At 46.7% G+C, this 23,596-nt stretch overlaps 1 protein-coding gene and 1 long non-coding RNA gene across 22 annotated transcripts in view; one reads left to right on the top strand and one right to left on the bottom strand.

The window, feature by feature from the left end:
* CHD2 (chromodomain helicase DNA binding protein 2) overlaps window positions 1-23,596 on the bottom strand; it is a 94,729-nt gene that overhangs the window by 15,794 nt on the left and 55,339 nt on the right. For 13 of the 21 annotated variants that reach the window (XM_056346580.1, XM_056346578.1, XM_056346577.1 and 10 more), the window contains 19 exons: window positions 22,721-22,940; window positions 20,172-20,258; window positions 13,686-13,747; window positions 12,207-12,329; window positions 11,729-11,878; window positions 10,679-10,812; window positions 9,805-10,030; window positions 8,993-9,093; window positions 8,299-8,343; window positions 7,964-8,139; window positions 7,172-7,296; window positions 6,366-6,582; window positions 5,631-5,720; window positions 4,529-4,719; window positions 3,318-3,506; window positions 2,639-2,801; window positions 2,102-2,254; window positions 1,530-1,601; window positions 208-357 (listed from right to left, as the gene is read on the bottom strand). In XM_056346580.1, the coding sequence (XP_056202555.1) occupies window positions 208-357; window positions 1,530-1,601; window positions 2,102-2,254; window positions 2,639-2,801; window positions 3,318-3,506; window positions 4,529-4,719; window positions 5,631-5,720; window positions 6,366-6,582; window positions 7,172-7,296; window positions 7,964-8,139; window positions 8,299-8,343; window positions 8,993-9,093; window positions 9,805-10,030; window positions 10,679-10,812; window positions 11,729-11,878; window positions 12,207-12,329; window positions 13,686-13,747; window positions 20,172-20,258; window positions 22,721-22,940 (2,674 nt within the window). Of the gene's footprint in view, window positions 1-207; window positions 358-1,529; window positions 1,602-2,101; window positions 2,255-2,638; window positions 2,802-3,317; window positions 3,507-4,528; window positions 4,720-5,630; window positions 5,721-6,365; window positions 6,583-7,171; window positions 7,297-7,963; window positions 8,140-8,298; window positions 8,344-8,992; window positions 9,094-9,804; window positions 10,031-10,678; window positions 10,813-11,728; window positions 11,879-12,206; window positions 12,330-13,685; window positions 13,748-18,904; window positions 19,027-20,171; window positions 20,259-22,720; window positions 22,941-23,596 lie in introns of those variants that run through there. The other 8 variants (XM_056346588.1, XM_056346593.1, XM_056346594.1 and 5 more) reach the window with 8 other exon arrangements.
* Window positions 15,635-19,865, top strand: LOC130152661 (uncharacterized). Its single transcript, XR_008823070.1, has 2 exons — window positions 15,635-18,379; window positions 19,420-19,865. It is a non-coding gene; the product is annotated as an uncharacterized LOC130152661 (long non-coding RNA).

Raw genomic sequence — 23,596 nt, 5'->3', positions numbered from 1 at the left:
CCAACAGAAAGACCTGGCATCTGGTAAATTTGGGTTGACTTTTTGTCTCATGGCTTTTAAACGAGCTTCCCTTGGGTTGGCAGCTCGCTCTGGAGTCAGGACTGGGGGCAAAAAGACCATGTTTTCAGAAGCTCTGGTGAGGTGGGAGGCCCATTTAGATGCACACACTGAGGCCACCAGGAAAACAACTCAGGTAACTCTTCTGACCTGCTTCTTTTGTCCAATCCGGTGAGCCCGAGCCTGAGCCTGAAGATCATTTTGGGGGTTCCAGTCCGAGTCAAAGATAACAACAGTATCAGCAGAGGCCAGATTAATTCCCAGCCCTCCAGCTCGCGTTGACAACAAGAAACAGAAGTCCTGGAGGGGGGAAAAACAAGGCATCCGTGAGTTAGCCAGCCACTGTGGCTGTAAAATAGCAATGGTGACTTCAAAGCTATGCAAGGCAATGGAGGGAGGGCTCTGTCACTTCTTAAGAAAACAGAAAAAGGATTTCCTTCCCACACACCCTGCTCATGCAGGCTGAGCACCACTGGCACAAGGCGAGGCAGTGCTGGAAGTGGTGAAAGGTGTGCTATTCCAGGAAGGGCCTGGCATCCATCATTATGGATGCAAACAGCTCAGAGCAAGGGCACCCTGGAGTCCCTTTTGAAGGTCAGACCATGCTGCCCACCAGACTCCTACAAAGGCAGCAGGCAAACACATGCTTTTTGTTGCCCGAGGCCTGCTGGGACCGAGATCAGCCACTAAACAGACTGTTTGGGTAGGGCACGGGGTGCCAGGTTAGAGCTCAGATGCCCGAGCCCCCATGAATGCCCCCAGGAGAGAGGAGAGGGGAAAGGGCAACTTCTTTGGGCATTCTTGCTCCTTTCCCACCCACACAGCTGTCTCCTCCTCACTTTTATTTGCTCATTTTCCCACAACCATGAAGCATCTAACTATATCTATCTCCTGTGTCAGCCCAGAATCCCCCTCCAGTCCGGGCTTGTGGAATGAGGAAAGGTATTTCTCACGGCTGGGCTGACTGTGGCACAAAACAAGTGTCTCGCACCAGTCACCGTGAGTCAGCAAGCCCAGACGAGAGGTCTGAGGTGCCCTCTCCTATTACACTGGAGACTTTCACATCCAACACCAGACTCCACTGCCTGCCAACACTTAAAATCTCCTTTTTGCCTCTGCCATTTCATATCCCAAACCAGCTTCAGACTGGTGGAATCATTTAGCAACCACCTCATTCTCCAGGCCATGGGGAGAGAATTGTTAAATTCTGGCTCTTCCCAGCCTCTTCAGGACTTTCTGGAGACGTGACCTGCAGCCCTGTTCTTTGGATGTAGGAGATTTAAAATAAGCAATATGGCTAGCTGCAAAAACTGCTATATCTGTGTCTTTAAAAGTATCTGGGGTCCTGTAAAAAGAAATGAACTGAACTAATCCCCTCTTGGCAGTCACAACCTGCGACTGAGTCATAAACACCCGCCGCTCGGGCAGCCCACCCAGACCCTCCTGAGGCAGGACAGCCCCAGCCGTGGTACCTCAGAGCCGTCAGCGTTGAAGTGGTCCAGAGCCTGCTTTCGGATCTCCCCTTTGATCGAGCCGTCCAAGCGCTGGAAAAATCAACGATGATAAAAGAAAGAAGGTAAAGGAGCCTTGAGAAACCGCTGCGCTCAAGTTCTGGGAGCCCTACAGCCCCCTTCCCTGCCTGCAGCATTTAATCATTAAAAATAGCCACCAATTAAAAATAACTGCACTGCCTTAGCCCACCGTGTGGCAAGGGTAGGAGCAGGGTATGCTCAGGCAACAGTCACACAGAGTGACGCTGCAGCTCCCGTTACAGGCTCCCAGCCAGGGTCTCTGCGCTGGCTATCCTATCCTCGGGGTTTATCACAGGACACAGCCCAAAGCAGGGGCCTGTCAGAGGCAGCATTTTGCAGAGAAACTGAAATTTCACTGAAACAAAAGGACTTCCCAGTTCCCTCCAGTATATTTCAGTCAGTGCGACTTGTAATCCCAGCAAGCAATCTCTGGGAAGCTGTGACTCCCGCCGCCCTTGGCATTTTCTCAAGTTTTCAAGTGAACCCCGCTTTTCCACGCTGATGTTTCTCACCTGAAAAGGGTAGTGTTTGATAGTCAGGTACTCTGCCAAGATGTCCAGCATCCTCACCATCTGGGAGAAGATCAGCACTCTGTTGCCTCTCTCCCGCAGCCTGGTCAGCAGCTTGTCCAAAAGAATTAGCTTTCCACTGCTCCTGATCAGAGACTGAACAAGTAACCGTCATTTCAGCTGATGCTTTTCAATCTCACCCTTATGTCCGTTACACAGACACATGCAGAGATCTGGTTCTTTTGGGGTCATGCTTCTCCCATACATCTCTGATTAGATCATCTGGATTTACACAGCAGAGGCCACGCACAAAATGAATCATGCAAGACAGATCTTACATTGCATACAACTCCCACTCTAGGTGGTCACAAAACATTGCCTACAGTGGAAGCAAAGGGCTCTAGACTCAAGTGGCTTAGCTGTGAGAACTATTTCTAATGGAAATGCCACAGAAGCTAAAGCTTCACCAGACCTCATTCTTGGTGGGAGGCCAGAAGACAGAGGAAAGTTAAGGAAAAAAGGTGGTAACCAAAGACCCACCTGCAGGGTCTCAAGGCCATTCTCTCTCTCGTTTTCCTCAGGAGGTTTAATAAGGTAGCAATGGTTGCAGCACTTTTTCAATTCCATCACAATGTTCAGGAAACCAGATGTGCTCCCTCTCGTTCCCTTTGAAAGAGCTTTGTAGTTTCGTGTCAAAATCCACCTGCAGGCAGGAAAATGAAAAGACCACGTCATTTCACAGTGCAGAGTGGGCATGCTGGATTCTTGGAGGGACAAAACCTTCGGGGACACCTTGTTCAAGCATCAGTCTACTTCCCTCCCTCCATCTCTCTTTACTTCTACAGGAAACTGCTGTTACCTCACTAAAAACCCTGATCTTACTTTCCAATTGACATTATTACAGCTTAATATTAAACAGCACCACAACTTTGTGGGGAGCTTTACTCCCCCAGGAAAGACATAGCCTCTGTCCTGAAAAGCCAGCCAGCTGAATTGTATCACTCTACAAAAGCACCCCCAGTGGTCTGCAGATGCTCTTTTAGAAGAAAAGTTACCAACTATCCTACCTCAGATACCTACTGGGAAGCTCCTGGTACTACAGGTGATGGCTGCCACACTGCATTCTGAAGGACACAGTATACTGGAACACATTCCCAAGGCACACAGAAAGATGTGCCCACTTCTACTGGCGCTCCCAGGAACATAATAAATCACTCACTTGTAATACTGCTTCTGCAAAGCAGACATTTCCACCCGGAGGATCTGCTCCACTTTGGCTGGCAAAGATTTCTCCACATCCTTCTTCACTCTGCGTAGGAGAAATGGTTCCAGGACCTTGTGAAGGCTCTGGTAGCCATTCTCTCTACCTTTCCCGTGGTCCTCTTCAAAATCCTCCCAGAACTCAAACCTAGCAACAGAAACAAGGAGCAGAGAAGGGTCTGAATACCTTGTCTTATTGCACCAAACAGCAGCTATTGGATATGCTCCTACTGCACAAGACAGGAGATCACCAGTTTAATGGAAACACGGCGGAGGACAAAAGGTTCACTCTGCTCTGGCTAACTAAACAGACTGGTGGCAAAGCCAGAAGCTCTCTGTCCTTAGGTGCCTTCCTAACATCTTGTCCTTGAGCTCCACGCTGACTCCCAGGGCCCAAAATCCCAGGCTTTCCAGTATTCTGCTCCACTGCCTCCTGCTGATGTTCACCTGGCAGCATTTTCTGAACTTTCCCCAGTGCCCTTCACTCAGCAGGGTTTTGGCAACAGTACTACGCTTTACACTGCTCTGAAGGCTCTTCTGGATCGCTGCTTCCTCCAACAGCTCCTTCGAAATGTGGAGATCTGCTCTTCTCCTCCGCTAGGGAGACCTCATCCCTATCCTTCACACTTTCTGTGATCCAAAGAATTTGGGGGACAGCTCTTTTTGGAGTCAAGTATAATTTTAGCGAGCTTTGGGGCATGCTTGTCTAAGCCTTAGCAGTGCACATAGCCCATTTTGTTTTAAAGAAAACATTTGTTACAATGCAGACACACGATCAGCTAGACAGCCCCATCCTCAAGCAATACTTCCAGAGACTGTCGTAAAATGGTTGGCGAGGGTGGCTGAACCACAGTGAAACCTCAGAGATGGTTGAGATGATTGCTTAAAACAAGTTTAGCTTTTTAGAGATGGCTCTAAGACAGCAGAGAGATTTGAAAGGCATGTATTAGGTTTCCTCATTCAATCTGCTGCCAGAAATATTCCTTGTGTTAGTCATTTAATCTCTGATTTTCCCCACCCGTGTCTGTTCCCCTTTTGTTGCTCTAACTCCACTGAGTTTAATTCAAGGATTTAATTCAGGGATCTCCGCTATTATGCACTCCCTTGAGCCTAGTTAACAAACAAGAATGGACACAGAGGTATTTTCTGAAGGACCAGGAGGAGACTTACTTCTCTGGCATGATGAAATGCAGCAGGGACCAGAGCTCTTTGAGTGAATTTTGAAGTGGGGTACCGGTAATCAGCAGCCTGTGGTTGGACTTGAAATCAATCAATGTTTTATACAGCAAAGAGTCATCATTTTTCAACCGATGGGCTTCATCCACGCCTAGAAAGGCCCAGTTAATACTTCCCAAAACAGCCTGGAGGGAAAGAAGAAAAAAAAACAGTCCCCAAGGAGACACAGGGTCAGACAAGCCCCACCACCTTGCACATGCCCCTCTCTCCATGGCCAGGAAGCAGTGCAGTGTTTGCTTTCCAGGATGTCCTGCCCCAGCCCCAGTGCTGGACCCACCAAAGGAGCTGGGCTCACAGAGTTTGTTGTTCACAAAATCTGGTGACCAAGGCACCCACGCTAGTTTTGCCTCCCTGGAAAGGTGAAAAGTAGCCATGCTGTATAGCGCTCCTGCTGTATAGCACTCCTGCCGTATCCAACAGTCTTTCAGCAAGTATATCTATTTTAATCCACCTTCGCTTCACCCAGAAAGCAGAGTCCTCCCCCAGCCCCCTACTCTTCCCTTTTCTCCATGCTCCTGCGGCCCTGCTGTAGCACTGGAGCAGCAGCAGGAGAGCAGACAAACAAGCCTATAAAGTTAAGGTAATCTGAGTTCTGATTTTTTTTTTTTTTTTTTTTTTTTTACATTAGTATTAAGCTTTTTTGTTTTCTGCTAGGACTCAGTGATGCACTGACAGGGATGATGAGCATTTCCTAAGCAGACAGATTTCTTCGAAGTGTAAAAATCCAGGTATTGTTTACACTGTGGCCAGCAGTTCAGTGTAATATTTTGTCCTCTTAACTAGCCTAAATTAAGCCAGGTAAAATCCCTGCCTGGTGTTTTACAAGTAAAAATAACACCACAACTGTGCAGTACAAGAGCGAAAACACTGTAACAGGTGTCCCACATTCCCTTTGCATTACTGGCAGCAAAAGCAAACAGTAGCTGTATGTTCTCCAGCACTACAGAGGAAAGAGGTGAAGCCCCCTAGCTAGGGCCTGGCTTCCCCCTTTGCAAGCAAAAGAAAGTCTAAAAAACATCCCTGAAGCATTACTCACCTTATCCTTCAGGAGAATCTCATACGTTGTAATAAGTGCATTGAATTTCAACCTTTTAGACTGAGAGTGGATCCACTCATATTCACGTATCTGTGAGAGGCGAGAGGAGACAAACGTTAACTTTGTTACCAAAAGAAAAGTTAGCAATCATTATTTTAATGTAGCTATAGCCAGCAACCCCAAGTCCAAAACCCTCGTGTTCAAGGTGCCATTTGATGAGCTCGGGGTGCCCAAGGAGCAGCTTGCTTTAGAGCACACATGGTTCAACTGCCCTCGCACAGGTGAAAAAATAAGGTCAAACAACTTGCTGTTGTGACATTACCCTGTCTGCCAAATGTACACATCATCTCACTATCGACACCGCAAGACTCACAACATTTGTGTGCTTTGTCACGTGAATAATTAAGCATATAGGAAGCAAGGACTTTTATACTGCTGTACTTCTTACTGCAGCACATTTCAGCCCAGCACAAGAGTGGTATTATCCAGACTCTCTGAGAGAAGCCAGTACTCCTGTGCTCACTCTAAGAGAGGAAATAAGTTAGAAAAGTAGAAAAGTCCTTGCAGCAGTGAATTACACCCGTGTGCTCAGCTACACCAGCTCCAGCCCCTGCAGTACTGCCAGTACTCTCTACCAGCCTCTCCAGCAGAACACGTCACACGTTACACAGAAGCTGTTGTTTTGCACCCAGCATTTCTACCCAACCCCACACTCTTTGCTTTCCGATTACACACCATGTTCCTGCTCATGAGGTCTCCGATGTAAACCACCACATTTATCTCAGGTGCCCACACTTCAAACTCCCTCTGCCACGAGGTGAGAGTGGACAAGGGCACCACCACCAGGAACGGGCCATAGAGCTGGTGCTGATGGAAGAGGTACGACAGGAATGATATTGTCTGAATCGTCTTGCCCAGTCCCATTTCATCAGCCAGGATCACGCTGTTGTTCCTGAGAAAGAACAGAAATGCTGCCTGAGTGCACGTTTCCCCCACTACTAATTCACTGTGCACCAGCATGAATAGCAATCCACCAGGACAGAAAGGGGGCAGTGCAAAAACATTTATCTGAAGACTTTCAAGTGGATCCCAGGGACAGCCAGACTGCACATGGCACAATAACTTGCAAAAACAAAAGCAAAGGGAGAAGAGAGTGAGTGGCCTAATTTTGGATGGACGTTTCTCAAAGACTTCAACAAGTGTATAAGCATGCTGAGCCAGAAACCCCTTTTTTCAGTTAAGGCAACAGAAAATGAGGGCTGATATGTAGTAGGCTGACACCACAGTCAAGTCCAGCACGTGAACAGGCCCAGCCAGGGCAAATGCTTTTTGTTTTCACACAAGGTTTCTTAAGTTCACGCTTCAGACAGCTCCTGCTTGCGGTGTCTGCAATGCAGCTGGGTGTGTTAACATTCAAAATCCTTCAAGCTGCAGAAGGAGGCTGGGTAAAGACCTCAGGTGAAAACAAGAGGGTCATATCCTACTGGGACAAAAACCAGGAGACACAAAACGAAGACCACATACATAGCATCTGTACGTACTTGCACCACGAGTGAGCGAGCCAGTTGAGGCCCTCCAGCTGGTAATCTCGCAGCTCCAGGTTCTCCCCACCAATGTAAGGAGGCTGTTTCTTCAAGGCAACAAACCTTGGTCTCTGCTTCAATACCTGAAAAAAAGATGCTGCCGTAAGTCCGCTGATGAAAAAGACAAATTAAGTAATGAAAATTCAGCAACGAAATCTATCAATTCAGCAGATTTTATCGGTTAAAGTCCGTCCACGTTTTCCTAGCCAGTGCTTATTGTGTGCATTTCAGATAACAGCTCCACAGTGTTACGTTCTGCCTGCTGTCCTCCGGTTCTGACGACCAGGGCCGTGAGCCTCCCCAGCAGTGCAGTAAGCTGTACATAATGCACACCAGATGGAATAAACTCTGCTTTCTTTTTTGTCCTCTTTTGGGTTTTCTCCCATGATTTCCATCCCTCTCCTCCACTGCATCTTTTCCCAGGTACGCTGTTATTTGATCCAACTGATATTAAAACTCTGCATTTCTGCTGCAGCTCCTTCTGAGGAGGAAGCACTTTGCAAGGGTTAATGAAGACTCCCACTCTCCGGGGGGACGGAACATTCTCACTGTGCAAGGAGTAAATCAAACTAAAAGGGGTTCACATCTCTGCCTGAAGTACAATACAAGAAAGGCAAACAACCATTCAAACACTGGTGGGAGGATAGGAAAATGGTCTCTGGCATTTGTCCTTACAAAATTACACATCCCCACCGCTCGTGTCATCACCCAGCCTGAAGAAACCCAGCAACAGGAGAGAATTAAGCAAACCTTGCAATCCCGGGTGGGAATGGTTTTGGAGTTGTTGCGGTTGTTGAAGCTGTCAATGCAGTGCTGAAATTTCTTGCTTATCAGAGCCTCATCTTCCCAGCTGCACTCGGCATAGGGCAGCCCCATCCACTTACAGAGGTATTCAGGGTCATTTGAGGATGTTTTGCGACTGTTTGCTGCAAAATATGCAAAAAAGCCCAAACCTCAGCAACTGTGGTTCTGTGGCTGCACCACAAGAGTGGTTCACAGAGGGGCAGTCCGAACCACCCATACAGCCACAAGACAGGTCTCAACCAGTAGGAAAAGTTTATAGGGACCAAAAAACACTCCTTTACCTGGGAAATCCGAATGTCCCGTGGCAGACTTGCTGGTCTTCACAGCTGTGTGTGGAGACAGAAGGGAAGGAAGGGTTTGGAGTGCCGGCAGCCAGCAGATGGAGCAGGGCAGGCAGGCTGCCTCTGCCAGACACCCCACCCGTTTTTACAGGAATTGCATTGGAAATGGGTTAAATAGCTCTCCAAGCCAATCCCAAAGAAACTGGATGCTGGCACCTATGACTGACATGACTGTGGTATTACTGAAGTGCTCAGGAAGTCCCAGTTTTATTTTTAGTAGCGATCATGAAAATCTCACCCCTGTGCAGCCTTGCAGCCTAACCACATCCTCAACCACGTCACATAAAGCGGTCCTCATACAAGCCAGACCTGTACTGCTGCTTTGGATGCAAACACCTTGCATCCAAAGGGCTGAAGTTGAGGAACTTCAGCAGCAGCAACCTCAACATCCTCTTGGAAACTACCGTATCATCCCACACTTCAGGCAAGGAGAGCGACTGATTTGTAAACCTGCATTCCTCCTGTTCAAACCCGTGGATTTCATACACTGAAATACAGTTAACACCAGGTTTCTTTCTCTGGAGATACTGAAGGACCAGGAAGAAGAGTGTGCCATACAGTCATTCTGCTGTCACTAGCTATTAAAGTTCCCACTCCTACTTCACCCCTTTACAAAAGTGTTGGGTCCACTTACCAATTACTCTCTCCACAATTTGATATTGTTTGTTGAGCTCTGAAGCTAGCTCTTGTTGGCAGTTGAAATATTCTACATCTTCAGGTGATACCTTGCCCAGCCTAGATGCAAAAACAATCCAGAACAAAAACACACTATAATGCTTCTGAGGCCACATATAGAAATTCTACTTTCCTATACGGTCCTGTCATTCAGACAAGTTACTGAAGCACACTACTGCTTATATGTTTCTTAAACTATTAACTATAAATCACTACTGAGAAGCGAACGTCACAGATGTTCATACTGTCTCCTTATTAAGTGATGCCTTATACTGCAGCAAGAATCAGCCTCAATACCAGAGTCACAGATGGAAGCTGCTACTCCAGCTTTAACACTTTGGAAACACACCATAGCTCCCCTTACAATTCCCGCGGAGGTTGGACATAAACTGATGCCAAAACTTGCACACAGATAAGCCCACAATTAGCAAGAGTCAATAAGGCTGTAAGCCCTCGTGTCACCTCCAGGGCCAAGTAAATGCGGGCACCACTTTTTTTTTGTCAGCTACCCCAACTCTTAAGCCTGGGTTGTGGCAATATTGTGGATTTTGTGTCCCTTCCTCTCTCAAGACCACAGCACGGACATCACCTCTATGAGGGAGGATGCTCATCAGCAGGCAAAGAGAGATGTGAGCGTTGTGCCCTGAAAACAGTTGCTTTGGATGAAACGTGCTTTTCAAGAAGAAATCAAATGTTCTCAGTCATGACTCCGCAAACCTCTCCTAAAAAAGATTTTCCCAAGGCCAAATCACTGGTTGAAGTAAAGCATACCATTGCTTGATCTCCTCCTCTTTTTTCTTGAAGTTTTCCAGCTTTTTCAGGCCCTTCACTTTCTGCTGCTGCAGGGACTCTTCACTCTCCCATGTGCTATGGATGTATGACCAGCCTTTCCATTTGATCAGGTACTGAACTTCTCCCTCATCCTTTTCAGGATCAAAGTCAGCGCTCGGGTTGCCGTTGGCTTCAGTTGCATACACTGTAGTGGAAGCACCAGTGGCTGCAAAAGAAATCAGGCTGCAGTCAGTACCTTTGCTATCGTGTATTGGACATGAACTGCATTAGAGCAGAAAGTTATTTTTCTAATACATCTTTTGTGACAGCACAAAGAATATCCTGCAGATTCTGCAACCCCATAAGACAGGCACACAGAAGTTTTCTATATAACAGAATCTTTTTAAGTCTCTCTGTTATAAACGCCTTTAAGTATAATTCAAAGGTCTCCTGAAAATGTTCACAACCATTCAGTTTTACAAAAACACTTCTGTAAGGCTACGAGAACAAAACATCGGCTTTATTTTCATTATGACCTTGTCAATGGAGCTACGAAAACTGACTCTACTAGAAGATTTATGCTGTATTTCAAAGAAGGGAAAAGCAAGAACTGCAGAACAATGACTGCATCTTTAAAATGTATGCACCCTAAATGAAAGCTGCCAAGCACATAAACTTGACGTTTTAGATTTTTCAATAGTGCATTTTACAAAAGCTGCTGGAAGACATAAATAAGAGGCCTAGAGGAAAGGGTAAAGAGTGCTGAAACCCTTGGCCCCACTTTGAAGTTGCAACAGCATTGCACCAGCTCAAGAGGAACTGTGATTGCACATGATTGACGTTAGAAATAAAGGCTTTTTCCAGAACTACGCACCTCCTTTTTTTCCAAGCCTGATGTCTAAGACTTTCTCAATAGTTTCACTGTTGTCTTGCTGTTCATCAGCTCCTTCCCCAGTCATCTCTATCAGGTCATCAGAATCCGTCTCAAAATCATCATCTTCTTTGTAACTGAACAAGATAAAAACCAAACTGATCAAAAGCCCTCGACTTTCCAGTCCAGAAACACAGAGAATGGCATGGACTGGGGCAAACCCTCTCCAGCATTTATCTTGTGGTTGACTGCATATTCACACATGCATTTCTTATCTTAGCTGTTCAGTGGTTTTTCCCCCGCTCAGATAGCTACACTTTATCAGACTAATAGTCTATCTTGTCCATATAGTTTTTCTGACTGTGGCCAACACCAGATGCTCCATAATGAGATGGAACAACCCCTGCAGCAGAAGCAAGGTCATCAACAAAGCAAGTCTCCTCTATCCAATGAAAGATTATTTTATGTTTAACAATGGAGGTTGCAGAGTATCAAAAGGCTACGTGGGTGCCTATACCACCCTAGGAGCTAAACTTCTCATCTTTGATGAGCGTTTAACTACCAAAAAATATTATTTGAGTGGCTCTTTGCAAGTCCTTTATTAGGACTGCCAAAAGGTGAGAAGGCACACTGGGGAACGGATAATGGTTTACCTCCACCATGTCTTGATACTCTGTCCCAAGACAGTACCTATCAGCCATTTCCAGACACTTGGTCCAGTCGAGCACAGATGCTCCCTTTCACTCATTTTGATCTATTAATTGCAGTTCTTAATCTCATCTGAGAGTGTGTTAGAAACATTATGCAAACCTCCTCACATTTCTCTAAGAGGGACTGGTAAATATTTCCTCCTTTACAGGTGGCAAAACAAGGTAAAGAGAAGTCCTGTGTTTGCAGCATGAACCCATCAAAAGAATCACATCTCTGCCAAGAGCTACCTGCAGGGGAGGGCAGGGTCTCTGCAGGGTCACACGGGCAGTCAGGGCCCACTGGTGCCCCCCCTTCCCCAGCCAGCCAACCCGCATCACCAAGCAGCCCCACACTTGTTGATACCTGACATTTTTGGCTGCTCTTCGGCGAGTTTGTCTCTTGGGAGTCTCATCATCTTCGTCATCATCGTCATCTTCAGATGAGTCTGGCCTCTTTCTCTTCTTCCCACGCAGGGGTTTGTGAGGCTTTTTAACATTGGTTTTGGCCACTGTTCTAAAATCAGAATTAATAAAGCCATAATACAGCGTGTTTTACATGAAGATCCATTTTAGTAAATCTTTAAGAAAGCATGAATCTCAAATATTGGACTCCTAGAGACACAGTCGCTGTTAACTACCACAAAACCCAATGCATCACTCACTGGAGCATGAAATAGGTAAAGACAGTAACTAGGTCCTAGGTTTACTAGGTTGTAAAGAAGGGCAATATCGCAGGAAATAAAACCACATTATTTAGTGACAACTACAGATTACCTCCCTGCCAAGCACAGGCAGAAAAGACATGCAGAAAGACAGACAAGACTGAACCAACCGCTCCTTACCTCCTTTGAGCAGGTCTTCTTGCTTTAACTTTCTTCGGTTCAGGCTCACTCTCTCCACTGGTGCCTTGCTCCCCTCCATCTTCATCCTCCTCTTCACCAGAAACATCTCTTTTCCATTTACTTCTAGAGTCAGAAATGTAGGTCACGAAGGGCAATCGGATTTCAACACAAATACTTGGATAAACAGACACCCAAGCCGTCTAGGTTAATGCTAGCAGGCCACAGTTACGAGGCAAAGGTCAAAACTGCACTCTCGGTTGGCCAGTGCAATGCACGGGTGATTTTATGGTGTGATTGTCTGCTTTTAGGAAGAAGCCTCAGTCACCTAGGTTTCAGTTCAGGTATTGGGCAGCGTATCTTGAGTAAGAGTGGCTCTTAACACATACTACAACAGTGCTTGTGGCAGAGTTGTACTTCTTACAGCTGGGTGGAAAAGTGCTTTGATTTATTTAATTTTCTTTTCTGTTTCTGAAATGGGCTGGAAAAATCTTAAGAGAAGTGCTCACTTTCACTTATGGCGTACAAGCCACAATGTGCACAGTTATATGACTTCCTTGTAGCCTGGAAAATGGAGCAAGAAGTCTCCTGCCATCCAAATTCAGGCAATTAAAGTTTCCAAGTGTGAAGGCAAATCATACTGTACCATTAGTGGAAGGAAGCATGTTCTCCGTGGACAGGTCAGAGCAAAGCTGCAGCTCTGAAATGCCCTTTGAAGGAGCCCCTCCTCTCTCCAAGGGGACATGGAGAGTCCACAGGGATTATTCCCCTTGCCCAGAGAGGTCCATACTACAACAGGGAGGACCTGTGCTTTATTACCTTCCCTCCTGCACTGATGTGTACAACTAAATGAAAAATTAAAAGACAAGAAACAGGAGAAAGGGAGCAGGATCATGTGGCCGTGTAAGTTCTCTCCAACAGGCAACTTGTAGCCCCTTCAGTTCACTTTAGTGTTTGGAAAAACAAAAAGGTACTTAGATGGAAAAGAGCAGTAAAATATGACTGTAGGTGAACTCGGTTATGGTGATCAGACATCCAAAATATCCTTTATGGAAGTTCTTTTGTTTTAATAGAGGGTTATAAAAGATAAAAGAGGACAATAATTTGACTTCTTATCCTCTGTTAATCAAAAAGGTGGATGGAGAAGGGGTTAAACTATTTTAAGTACATCCGAAGGAGAGTAAGTAACCTGACGGAGAACTGGAAGACTGACAACAGAAAGCGAACCTGACTTGTCCAGATTCCATCACAGGCAAGTGGGAAAATATAAATGAAAGAAAAGTTGGGAAATTCTACCCATCTGTAGATCCATATTCATACTGAAGTTTCAGTCATCCGAACTATTATTACTGGAAATATTAAAGAACTTATTTTACAAGCTCACCGTGTTGACAACACCTAGCAATCAATCAAATACTACCATTCTGAAAAACAAAACAAAGCCAAGTATCACCATTCAAAACCCTTTCCCTAGAAACTTACGGTTTTTTCATTTGCTTCTGGCCTCTTCTTTTTGGGCTGTCATTTTCAGATTCGCTACTTGCCTTTAATTGAAAAGAAAGAAAATCAGGTTGTAGGCTTTGCTCTGGACTGTCTCCTCAAGGATACAACTGAAACGCATGCACGTGGTCTGAGCTCGGACACAGCCTGCCTGCTCTTTCACTGCAGTGCTGGAAGGATGCTTTGGTGTGACGGGGCTGCAAGAGAGCAGCCAGCCCCCCGGCACCAGTCTGGTTACTGCTGCTGCACTCTCAGCGTGAAGAAGGTAACTCTCTGCAGAAAGGCTGGAGAAATCTACTACAACAGCTGTCCTGGAGTCCCTGAGCTGGGGATGCACAAGGCTGCGACCCACCTACCCCTCAGCATCAACCTCCAACACCTGGCAGATGCCATCTCAGCGGACAGTGCAACACCCCCTGGATTACAAAACCACAGGGTGAATTGAACCCACCAAACCTCGCACCGCCCAGGCGCTGTTGCAACCTGCGTTGCAAGGTGAGCCTCTCTCCTGCCTGATGCTCGAAAATCAGGCAGCAGTGTGACTTCGCGCTTTCAGGGCTTGCCACAGTGCTAAGGCTTAGCTGTTTTACAAGGCTTTTAACTGAAGGTGCAGTGGCTGCATGTACTTTCAAGAGCGCCCATACCTGCCATTTCAGCAGGAACCTGCAGTATTTGGGGTTGTTTGGGTTTGGTTTCTGTGATTCTGTGGCTGCACTTTCACAACAAATGCATTATCTTCTCTTCCTTCATTAAAGAAACTTCCTATAAGGAAGGAAATTCTCATAAACAGACAATATTCTCATCACAGGAGTGTCCCTGCTTTCCTGTTGGGTTTTTTTTTCCTCCCACAGCAAAAGTGACTGAGGACCTGACTGCATCAGGGCCGTGTCCTGCTGCTTTCCTTCCTCCTAATCCTCCAGTCTCCACCAGTGAAGTCTCGCTGGCTAAATATATCCAGAGATATTCTAACTCCTCGCTGTACTATTTTAAATGTGGGCGTCATTAACTCCTACAGACCAAGACAGCTAAAAAAAAAACACCCAACCCCCCAACCTTTAGGCTGGTTGTACACAACCCCATTTTCGTGAAAACTAGTCAACCATAAAAAACAGATTACCACACAAATGACACCCGTCAACCAAAAGATTACTTTGCCTTATACACTTGCTCTAGAAAATGCAAACCAGCAGGGAGAAAACTGAAGAAACCAATGTGAGATTTCTAAAGGAGTATTAAAATGACAGAAGCAGCCTCCAAGACACCTTGTTCTACACGCTTACTGGAAATCTGCTTCATGCTGCTTTTTGCAGCAGTACTGAGCTTTAGCTCCAGGTAATGCCTGCTCACCACCAGTACCCCAGTTTGCATCTCCTGGTACCCCTACCACCCTCCTGGATACAGCTAGCAAAGCTTACAGCCAAGAGCTGTTCGCAGTAATTTTTTGAAATGGTGTGAGCTGCAACATGAAAAACTCCAGGCTCTGGAGAGGCATGGCCCACCCTCCTGATTGCTTTCTAGATCCTTTATTTCCACTTTCCAGTTTCCCTTCCACCAACAGAATTTTCCCTCTCACTTGCATCACTGTTTCCATTAAAATATACTGAAATACTGGATGCCACACTAGACCAAGAGCTTTGCTGAATTTCACTGTGGTTTGGGGTCAGATTTACACGTGACACAACAGCACCTTTTGAACCGTATCTTACTACAAACACGTGTTCATCCACCTGTTTCAAGGCCCTGCATGAAATCCCTGTCTCATTTACCAAGCATCCAGGAAGCACGTGACTGGCAAACACCGCAGAGAGACCTACCTACCCTTTGCAACACAAGCCAAGCATTCCACAGATTTCAGTTTCAACAAGCAAAGTTTAAAAGTCTTCCTTACCCCCCCGCCCCCCCCCCCCCCCCTTTTAATGTCTTATCTGCTTTCTGAAGCGTGCTGCTTTGCCATTCCAATTTTGGCATGGTTTTTTGAGAGCTGTCCGTCAACACATGTTTATTTTTCGCTGTCTTTTGGCAAACCACAAGTAGAAAGAGGTGGATTTTATTTCTGCTCTGCGTCACAGATGATCAGATTTGGAGAAAACCAAATACAACCTTTGGCTCTCTGAAACTAACTCCACTTTTTTGCCAAAAATCCCATTTTCCAAGTTTCTTTTGTCCATTTTCCTCATGCCTCTACTCTCCCCCTGCTCTATCACTGTCTCTACAAAGCTGATGCTATCTCTTAATGACGTGTCTTTTCCTTACCTCTTCCTGCCTTGAAACATTTAACTCACGACTGCAATTCAGCCGCCTTCAGTTACATTTTTCAAAGGCATCACTGTCTTTTTTGGATGCGTGTCAAGCCCAGCTCTATCTCCTCTGACACAGCCAGTCCCCATCCCCAGCCTGAGTCATCTGCCTGCCTCGTGCTCCCACATCCTCGCTGTCCCAAGTGCTGGGAAGTGCCATGCCTGCAGCCCTGCAGCCCCACTGACGCAGCATCTCCTCCCCACTCCATCACCTACCTCCAACCCGTGTCTCCTTCTCACCAACTCCTGACCCCGGGGTGCCAGGCTCCAGCCCCTGGCTGAAAGCTGCTTTCTACCATCTTATACAGAAATAATAACAAATTTTGTTTTAAAAAAGCACATGCATGTTTTAGCAACCTCTTAATTCTGCTTAAATCCACAGTTGAGGACCCAGCTGCAAAACTCTACGTGGACTTGCTCCAATCAGCCCAAGGCTGAGATCTGCACCTCGGCCCTGGACTCTACAGCACAAACAGAGCTTGTGCTTGTAAACACCGTTATCGACATCAACCCACAGGCTCTGGCTGGTGGCAAATTCCTCAGTTAAGGAAGCACAGCTGATAACCAGAGAGCTGGGAGCATGCCAGGTCCAGAGCACACACCTGAGGTCCCATCCGCGCTCCAGCCTGCCACCCACCATCGCCGGGAAGCAGACTGGCTGGGAAATCACACGCAACTTGAATTTTAGTAACATCACATCCCTGAACGACACAAGCTCAAGCTGACACAATCGGTCTCCAGTCCCCACCAGGGTTTTTGTTCAGCCCAGCAAGAGACGCTGGGGGCACACACTGCTGGCTCTCAGAGCCTGCCTACCAGCACTGGCAAAACCCGGCTGGGCTCAGGCTGCCCCTCTAGGGTGCTGCTGCTGTGGCCAAGGGGGAAGATGCCTTGCCTTCCTAGATCCCCCTTTCCCTACCAAACACTACAGATGTGCCCATCTTACTCCTGCACCACCATTTCCAACTGGACCAGCAATTAGACTCTTAAAACGTGCTTTCCCACCTCCAGCTGAAGGGACCAGCCCTCCCTCTCCATGCCTGACTCCTCCCATCCAATTTATTCTTTCTCCCAGTGCATAAAGTGTGCGCACTTTTACTAGACTAAATATGCTGTATTCTGCCATGGAGTAACGCTGCACAAAACATAATGATACTGCACACGTAGCACCAAGCAGAGCAATGCAGCAGCAGTCTAAATGTTCTAGTCCCACAGGCTGTCCGTGAGCATCCTTGCTGCTAGCTCAGAACAGGAGAAATGGAGACTCAAGGCCATGGGCATGGTCCAGCTGAGCCTCTTGAGCTCATGCTGCCTACTAGGAGAGATGAAGACTTGCTTAAACAGAGGCAAGAAATATTTCAGAGTAAAGTCAAAGTGAGGATTTGCTCATTGCAGGCTTAACAGAGGCCAAGCTCTAGCACTCCAGAAAAGCTGGAGAATCTCAGCTCACCCCGTTAAGTTTTCTTATGTCTGCCAAACTTCTCTTTCCCTGTGATACTGGCAGTGTTTGAACTTTCAGCAAATATGTGAGGTGAAGCACCGATCAAAATGCAAATGAGCAGATATTTTTCTCAATAATAAAACCAACTGTATTTTGGGAACACCTCTGGTGCATGACTTACGGCCTCTCACAGAAAAGATGCACCACGCCATTTATTGCCAACTCCAGCCTGAAACCACCCTTTTTACAGCAAAAAGACCGTGCCTGTTTTGGGCACGTTTATTTCTTGACTGCCCCAGAACACTCTGAAAGGCACCTGGCCCTGCATGTCTCACATCCCCTTGCTGAAACTTCAAGCCAATTCATTAACTGCAGAGAAAATGCATGTGCAAGTACTGTTTTTACTAAAAAACTCACGTGTGCCCTTATTCCTGGAGACAGCTCTAGCTCTCTGAGCCGCTCTGTGCCCCCATGCAAAACTCCGCTTTCGCTTCCTCATCTTTCAGCCCACGCCTTCGCATCGATCGCTGGGTTTCACCCTCCCCGACTACAGCTCGGAGACCGACACAACGTGCTGGTGGCCTTACGGGCAGTTCCCAGAAGGCAATCATTTCTAACACAGAAATAACCCTACCCAAACTGCTGGTCTCAAGAGGACAGACCAGTGATTGAACAGTGCCCCAAAGAACTGAACCACCCCCACCTACGCAACATCTCCCCCGATCAGGGTGAGTCACGGGGCAGCACACGGGCAGGTGTGATGGGTGATTCTCATTCTGCGCTCTGAGCCTGCCACGCTGCCTAAGCGATGCTGTTTGCTAACACTGCAGAGAAGCGTTAGGGAAGAAGGCAATTAAAAGCTCCTAGACACTGTGCTGGAAGTCCCAAGCAGCAAGGAACAAGAGCAGGTCACTGGCGACAGGATTAACCCTGTAAAGGTAAAAAGCAAACTTAAGAGGTGTCAAGCGCCTTGGGTTTCTGCCAGCTCCAGCAGCAGCAAGGAGGCCTCAGCACCATGCAGGCTCGAGCTACGCTACTTCCTCCCTCTTGGCGTTTAGGTCTTCCAAAAGCAAGACTTTCCATCTCCTCCTGCTCTTCACGAGGCCTCAGCACTGTGCTCCTGACACGTCACACCCTCCACCGGACTCTGCTGCAGATGGGAGTTGCCCTATGGGGACCAGTGCTCCTTTGGGGAGAGAGAGGGGAAGGGGTGGGTCCAATTTTGTTGAATTTGGCTTTCCATTCCACAAAGGTGGCGATGGGATCATTGGGCCCATTGGAAGGACTTTTTTTTTTTTGTTTTTTACAATATTTTGTGGTATAGCAAAGTTTTTACATCTCAGATTTATTTTTTTAAAAAAAACTTTATCGTACCTTAAGTAGTAGGAAATAAAGATCTCGAAAAAGAAAACAACATTTGCAAAACCACGTAATATTGTAAAACAAAAAAAGATGGGACTTACCTGAGCCCCTAACAGGGCACTTGGGTCTGCAGTGGAGGTCGGTGGTGGGTGTGACATCGCCAGCACAGTGCATGCCGGGGCATCGCACAGAGAGGCGGCCAGTAAGCTTGGGCTTTGCCGAACTTGAAAAGGAAAACAAAAGCTAAGTCAATGATGTGCCCCAAGCCCCTTCCTAACCTGCTGCTATGTGGGACATCCAGCACAGGAGTCGGGGGGGGGGGGGGGGGGGGGGGGGCAGGTGGTGGTACTGCAGGTGCCACAAGGCTCAATAATGCACAGAGCGAGGAGCTGGAGACTTGCATTTGCCACATGACTCAGACCCCTCGAGCATCAAAACGCACATTTCAGTGGCAAAGCACAAGTAGCCCTATGGTCAGAGAGCACCACTGGGCTCCTGCTCAGCTGAAAAGCTTTATCTTCAGATTCCCAACCACGTGGTCCTGCACCTAGCTTTAAGCTCCAGGCTCTACTTTCAGTCTAAACTTCTCTCTTTTTTTCTTTCCCCTCTGCTACAGCTACTCAACCTTCCTGAAGACCTACAGATGAACAGCTGTATGCAGAAAGCCTGCTGGATGCAAGTCAAGGTGGTAGCTAATTCCTAAATCTTCAGAAAAAAAAACAGGAAAAGCAACAATTAGAAGGTTTGTCTGCCAGGCTTTGACCACTTGTCACCTCCAGCTGAAGCATGAAAGACTTCCCAATATTCAACAAAAGAAAAGTGATAGTTCACAAAGCGGAACGCACACAAACGCATTTATCAGCATGATCCATTCCAGGATGTACAACAATGACTGTTTTGTTGTTATAAGGTGTTTCTGAGAGGTTTCCTTTATTCCTGGTTGGATCTGTGTTGTGTTGTGGTTTTGGTTTTCTGGTTCTGGTTTTTTGGTTGTTTTTGTTTTGGTGTTTTGGGGTTGTTTTGGTTTTTGGTTTGGTTTTTTTTGTTTGTTTGTTTTTTGTTTTTTTTTTTTACAGACTCATTTATCTCCAGGACATTTCTACAGCAGAGCATGATTCGCATTACACCCCATTCCAGCAATCAGACCAGTGCATGCAGATCTCAGCCCACACCGTGTCCCGCTGACTCCAGAGGTCTCAGGCCAAGCGGATCCAACCGCAGGACTGGGACCTTAACTGTGAGCTCCATCCATGCACCAAGCCAGGACTCTGTGTTTACAAGGCAATGCAGACGAGACCTCCCTCTGCTCTTTGGGTTTGGTTATTTTTATATGTGCAGTAATCCCTCATTTGTTTTTTTTTTCCTTACCTCATCTTTTATATTAAATCGTGACGGTTCTTGTCTGCTTCGGTTTGACCTCCTAACCCCATAAACATCAGGATATTCTTCCCACATCTGCAAAATAAACAGACCATCAGAAGGCCTGCTTCACCCCAATTATTTCTAACATTTTCCAAAAGTTTGATGGTGAATGGTGGTTTGTGGGGTTTTTTTTTCAAAAATCAATGTAAGACCATTAGGGAATTAGCAACCAGTAGACAGACCCTTTAAAAAACTGGCTGAAAAAAGATTATGGTTATTCTGGGGTATTTGGCAACACGCTAAAGCAGCATATTTTATCTGAGCATTATCTTTACAACGGTCCACCTTTCCACCAGTGTACAAATTACCCTCCAGCTCACTTAGGCTGAAGGACAGAGTGTTGAGATAGCCAGTGCTCTGCAAGCAACGGTGCTGAAGGTAAGGAGGCAACACCTTGCATGTGGAATGAATGGACGTATCAACCCAAAAGAAAAATTTAATGTCGCCAACAGCTTCCACCACAATTCCCTTCCATTGGGAAAACCCCACCAGCTGCCTGAGGAGCCCAGCACCACCTTCAAAAGTGAATTCTGTGGCCCAGCGTGGACAGCAAATGGACCAGGGCACCCCGTCCTTTGGCAAGGCAAGGCAAGGCAAGGCAGCGGTGCTGCCGGTTCTTCTCCAGGATGGACTGATGCAAATGCAGTTTGGCAGCGCAGGACATGTGGATGTGCAGAGCCGACTACTGGGAATGGTTGTGCTCTATTTGTTGTAACCAGGCCCTCAACTGTTTAATACACTTTGCCTAACAGCAGGCATCTCTTCTTGCTGGATGAACAGGAGGACAAGGGGGAGACAGGAACTGATGCCCTGAGGGATATGAATGCAGAGCTGTGCTGGTGACACAGGACACAGATGATTTACAGGGTAGACAGAAACCACCAATGTGTCTCTCAAACACCTACACCAACAATCCCTCTCTCCCGCGGCAGACCTGATCCTCTTAAGTTTTCTAAGCCTATTCATTCTCCTTCTGCTTCTCTCTCCCTCCAGTCCTGAAATGTCTCTGCAAGCCACTAGCAGGAAAAAGAAATCAAAAGACACTGCCAGATGCAGCAGTAACTTGGGATTGAGAGCATGATGAATAGAAGGCTACAGCCCAGCAATTTTTCTGCTACTGTTAAAGGAGGAATGGGGTAACACTGCAACAGACAGATTGCGAAGGTGTTTATCTGTTGGGCACGCGAGTGAAGAGAGAAAAATTCACACCACAGAAAACATCAAAATACTCCCCAAACCATCTGAACAACTTGTCTTTTCATCTTTTAAATGGCACAGGTTTTGGATGAGGGATCGACTCCCATGACAAATCTGAATAGCATCTAATACAAATTAACCTCACCTGCACGGGTGTATCTAGACAGAAATACAAAATAAACAGTAATGTAATAATTAATTGCATTGCTTATTCAAGGGGAACAGGTATCAACATGCCTAGGTTAAGCCTAGCTAAGGAAAACGCCCATTAACAGAGAAATTAAGCAAGGGGAGAGGCTTTCTTATTAGAGGGTGCCCTGACCTTTTCATGCCTCATCCATGCTAATAATCACCTTCTGTATGGATGCGCTCCTTCACAGGATAATTTTAATGTTTATTGTAAGGGACATGCTCTTGGAACCCCACAGAGGAAAACTTCCTTCAGTCCCCACTTATCAACAATGAAACAGAAATTTGAATATCGTGTTACCACAACTGCCTTATAAACACATCTTTCCTTGCCCATCTGAACACGAGCTGAGCTGGCAGCCTAGAGATTTGTGAGAGGGAGAAGCTGGTAACACAATCCTTCCCTTCTCCCCTGCAGGTATGTGGGGAGTGCAGGCTGAAAGCACTGCCCTTCCTTCTCAGTCTTTACGTACATAGCAACTTTCTCCATAAAACCCTCTCATGAGCAAGCTGTGCTAAGTGCAAACCACAGCTCAGAAGAACAGGATAGTTACCACCAAAAAACGCACACACAAAAAAAACCCAGACCTGACCTAACCTGATTTTCTTCCCTTCAAGTAAATTCAGTTCACCAAGTTCCTGTCTCCAAATGGGTTCTTGGACTCCTCTTTCTCGCCTCACACCACACTGTGTTACTCGGGTGCCTCCATCCCTCAGGTGAAGTAGGTACTGAAGGCACAGCTTTGGTACAGCGGAGGTGCTCAGCAACCAGCGGGACACCACATGCATTAAACACCTGCAAACCCTTTTCCTCCTGGGCAGCAAGAGGTGGAGGGCAAACCTGCCCCTCATTCGCATCGGTCAGCCCCATCACCCTCTGGTGCCCAAAGGGCTGTCCCATCACAACAAGGATGACACCAGCAGGGCACAAGCACGGCACCGGGCCCAAATAACCAACGAACGTCCTGGGGACACCAGAGGTTGGAGGCTGTTGGGTCAATGTGCAAAGAGGCAGGGATGTTGAAGACAGCTTTGTTAAGGTCCTGCTGCCTGCTCTTTCATGGCAAGTACAGGGGTAACACAGCTATGCAGAGCAGCAGAGGCAATACCTTTTTAACATCTGCTATCCTTTCCTTCTTAGAGGCTGGTTTTTCTTTGGTTTCAGGAGGGGTCTGCTGAGATTTTGAACCCGTTGATTCACTTTCTGATTCAGACTGACTTTCAGAGGACTCCGAGCTGCTGTTTGACTCGCTGCCCTGCTCGCTGCCCTGCTCACTTTCAGACTGGCTTGCGGAGTCAGAGCCAGAGGCTTCTTCGGATGCCGAGTGACTGATGGTAGAGAAAGAAGAGATTACATTTTAACTGTACCGTCACAGCTTTGAAATACGCAGTGAGCAAACCTGAGCCATGTCCTACAACAATAGGCTTGGAACAGCCTACATTCAGGTGTGACCTGTGCGGTCCCAAACTGGCATACCGAACCAGAAGCAATTCTTTCTCAGGACAGGCACTGAACGCATGGGCCTGAGCACAGCCTCAAAAAAGCACTGTCCAGTATCTCCTGCTCATCAACCAGAACAAAAAGAGTGGTGGTACCATGAAGAGAAGCACTAGCAATACCAGTAGCACAGGTCCTACTGGGAGGATCTGGCTCATTCAGAGCGAGCAAGAGTAAGCTATGCTGGGTGCTGGAGCATGCAGAGACCATCCTGCTGTATTAAAGATAAGCAGCTGTTCCAGCATGCCGCTCCACTACATCCTAGTATGGCCAGCCATTCAAAAATCCAACATTCAATTTCTGAAAGAGGCCAGCACCAAATATCGTATGCATAATACTATTTATTATAGTAAATACCATGTTTCTTCTAAAAATAATAAATTCAGCAACAAAGCAGCAGTAAGGAGCTTATACAGGCATATCTATGCGGCTGAGGCAGGTCCTGTTTAAAGGGTTACACCAATGCTGTGCAGGCTGCATCTCTCAA

This window comes from Falco biarmicus, chromosome 7 (assembly GCF_023638135.1).
Source record: "Falco biarmicus isolate bFalBia1 chromosome 7, bFalBia1.pri, whole genome shotgun sequence".
Lineage (NCBI taxonomy): Eukaryota > Metazoa > Chordata > Aves > Falconiformes > Falconidae > Falco > Falco biarmicus.
The sequence above is the reverse complement of the archived record's forward strand: the minus strand, read 5'-3'. Positions and strand labels throughout refer to the sequence as shown.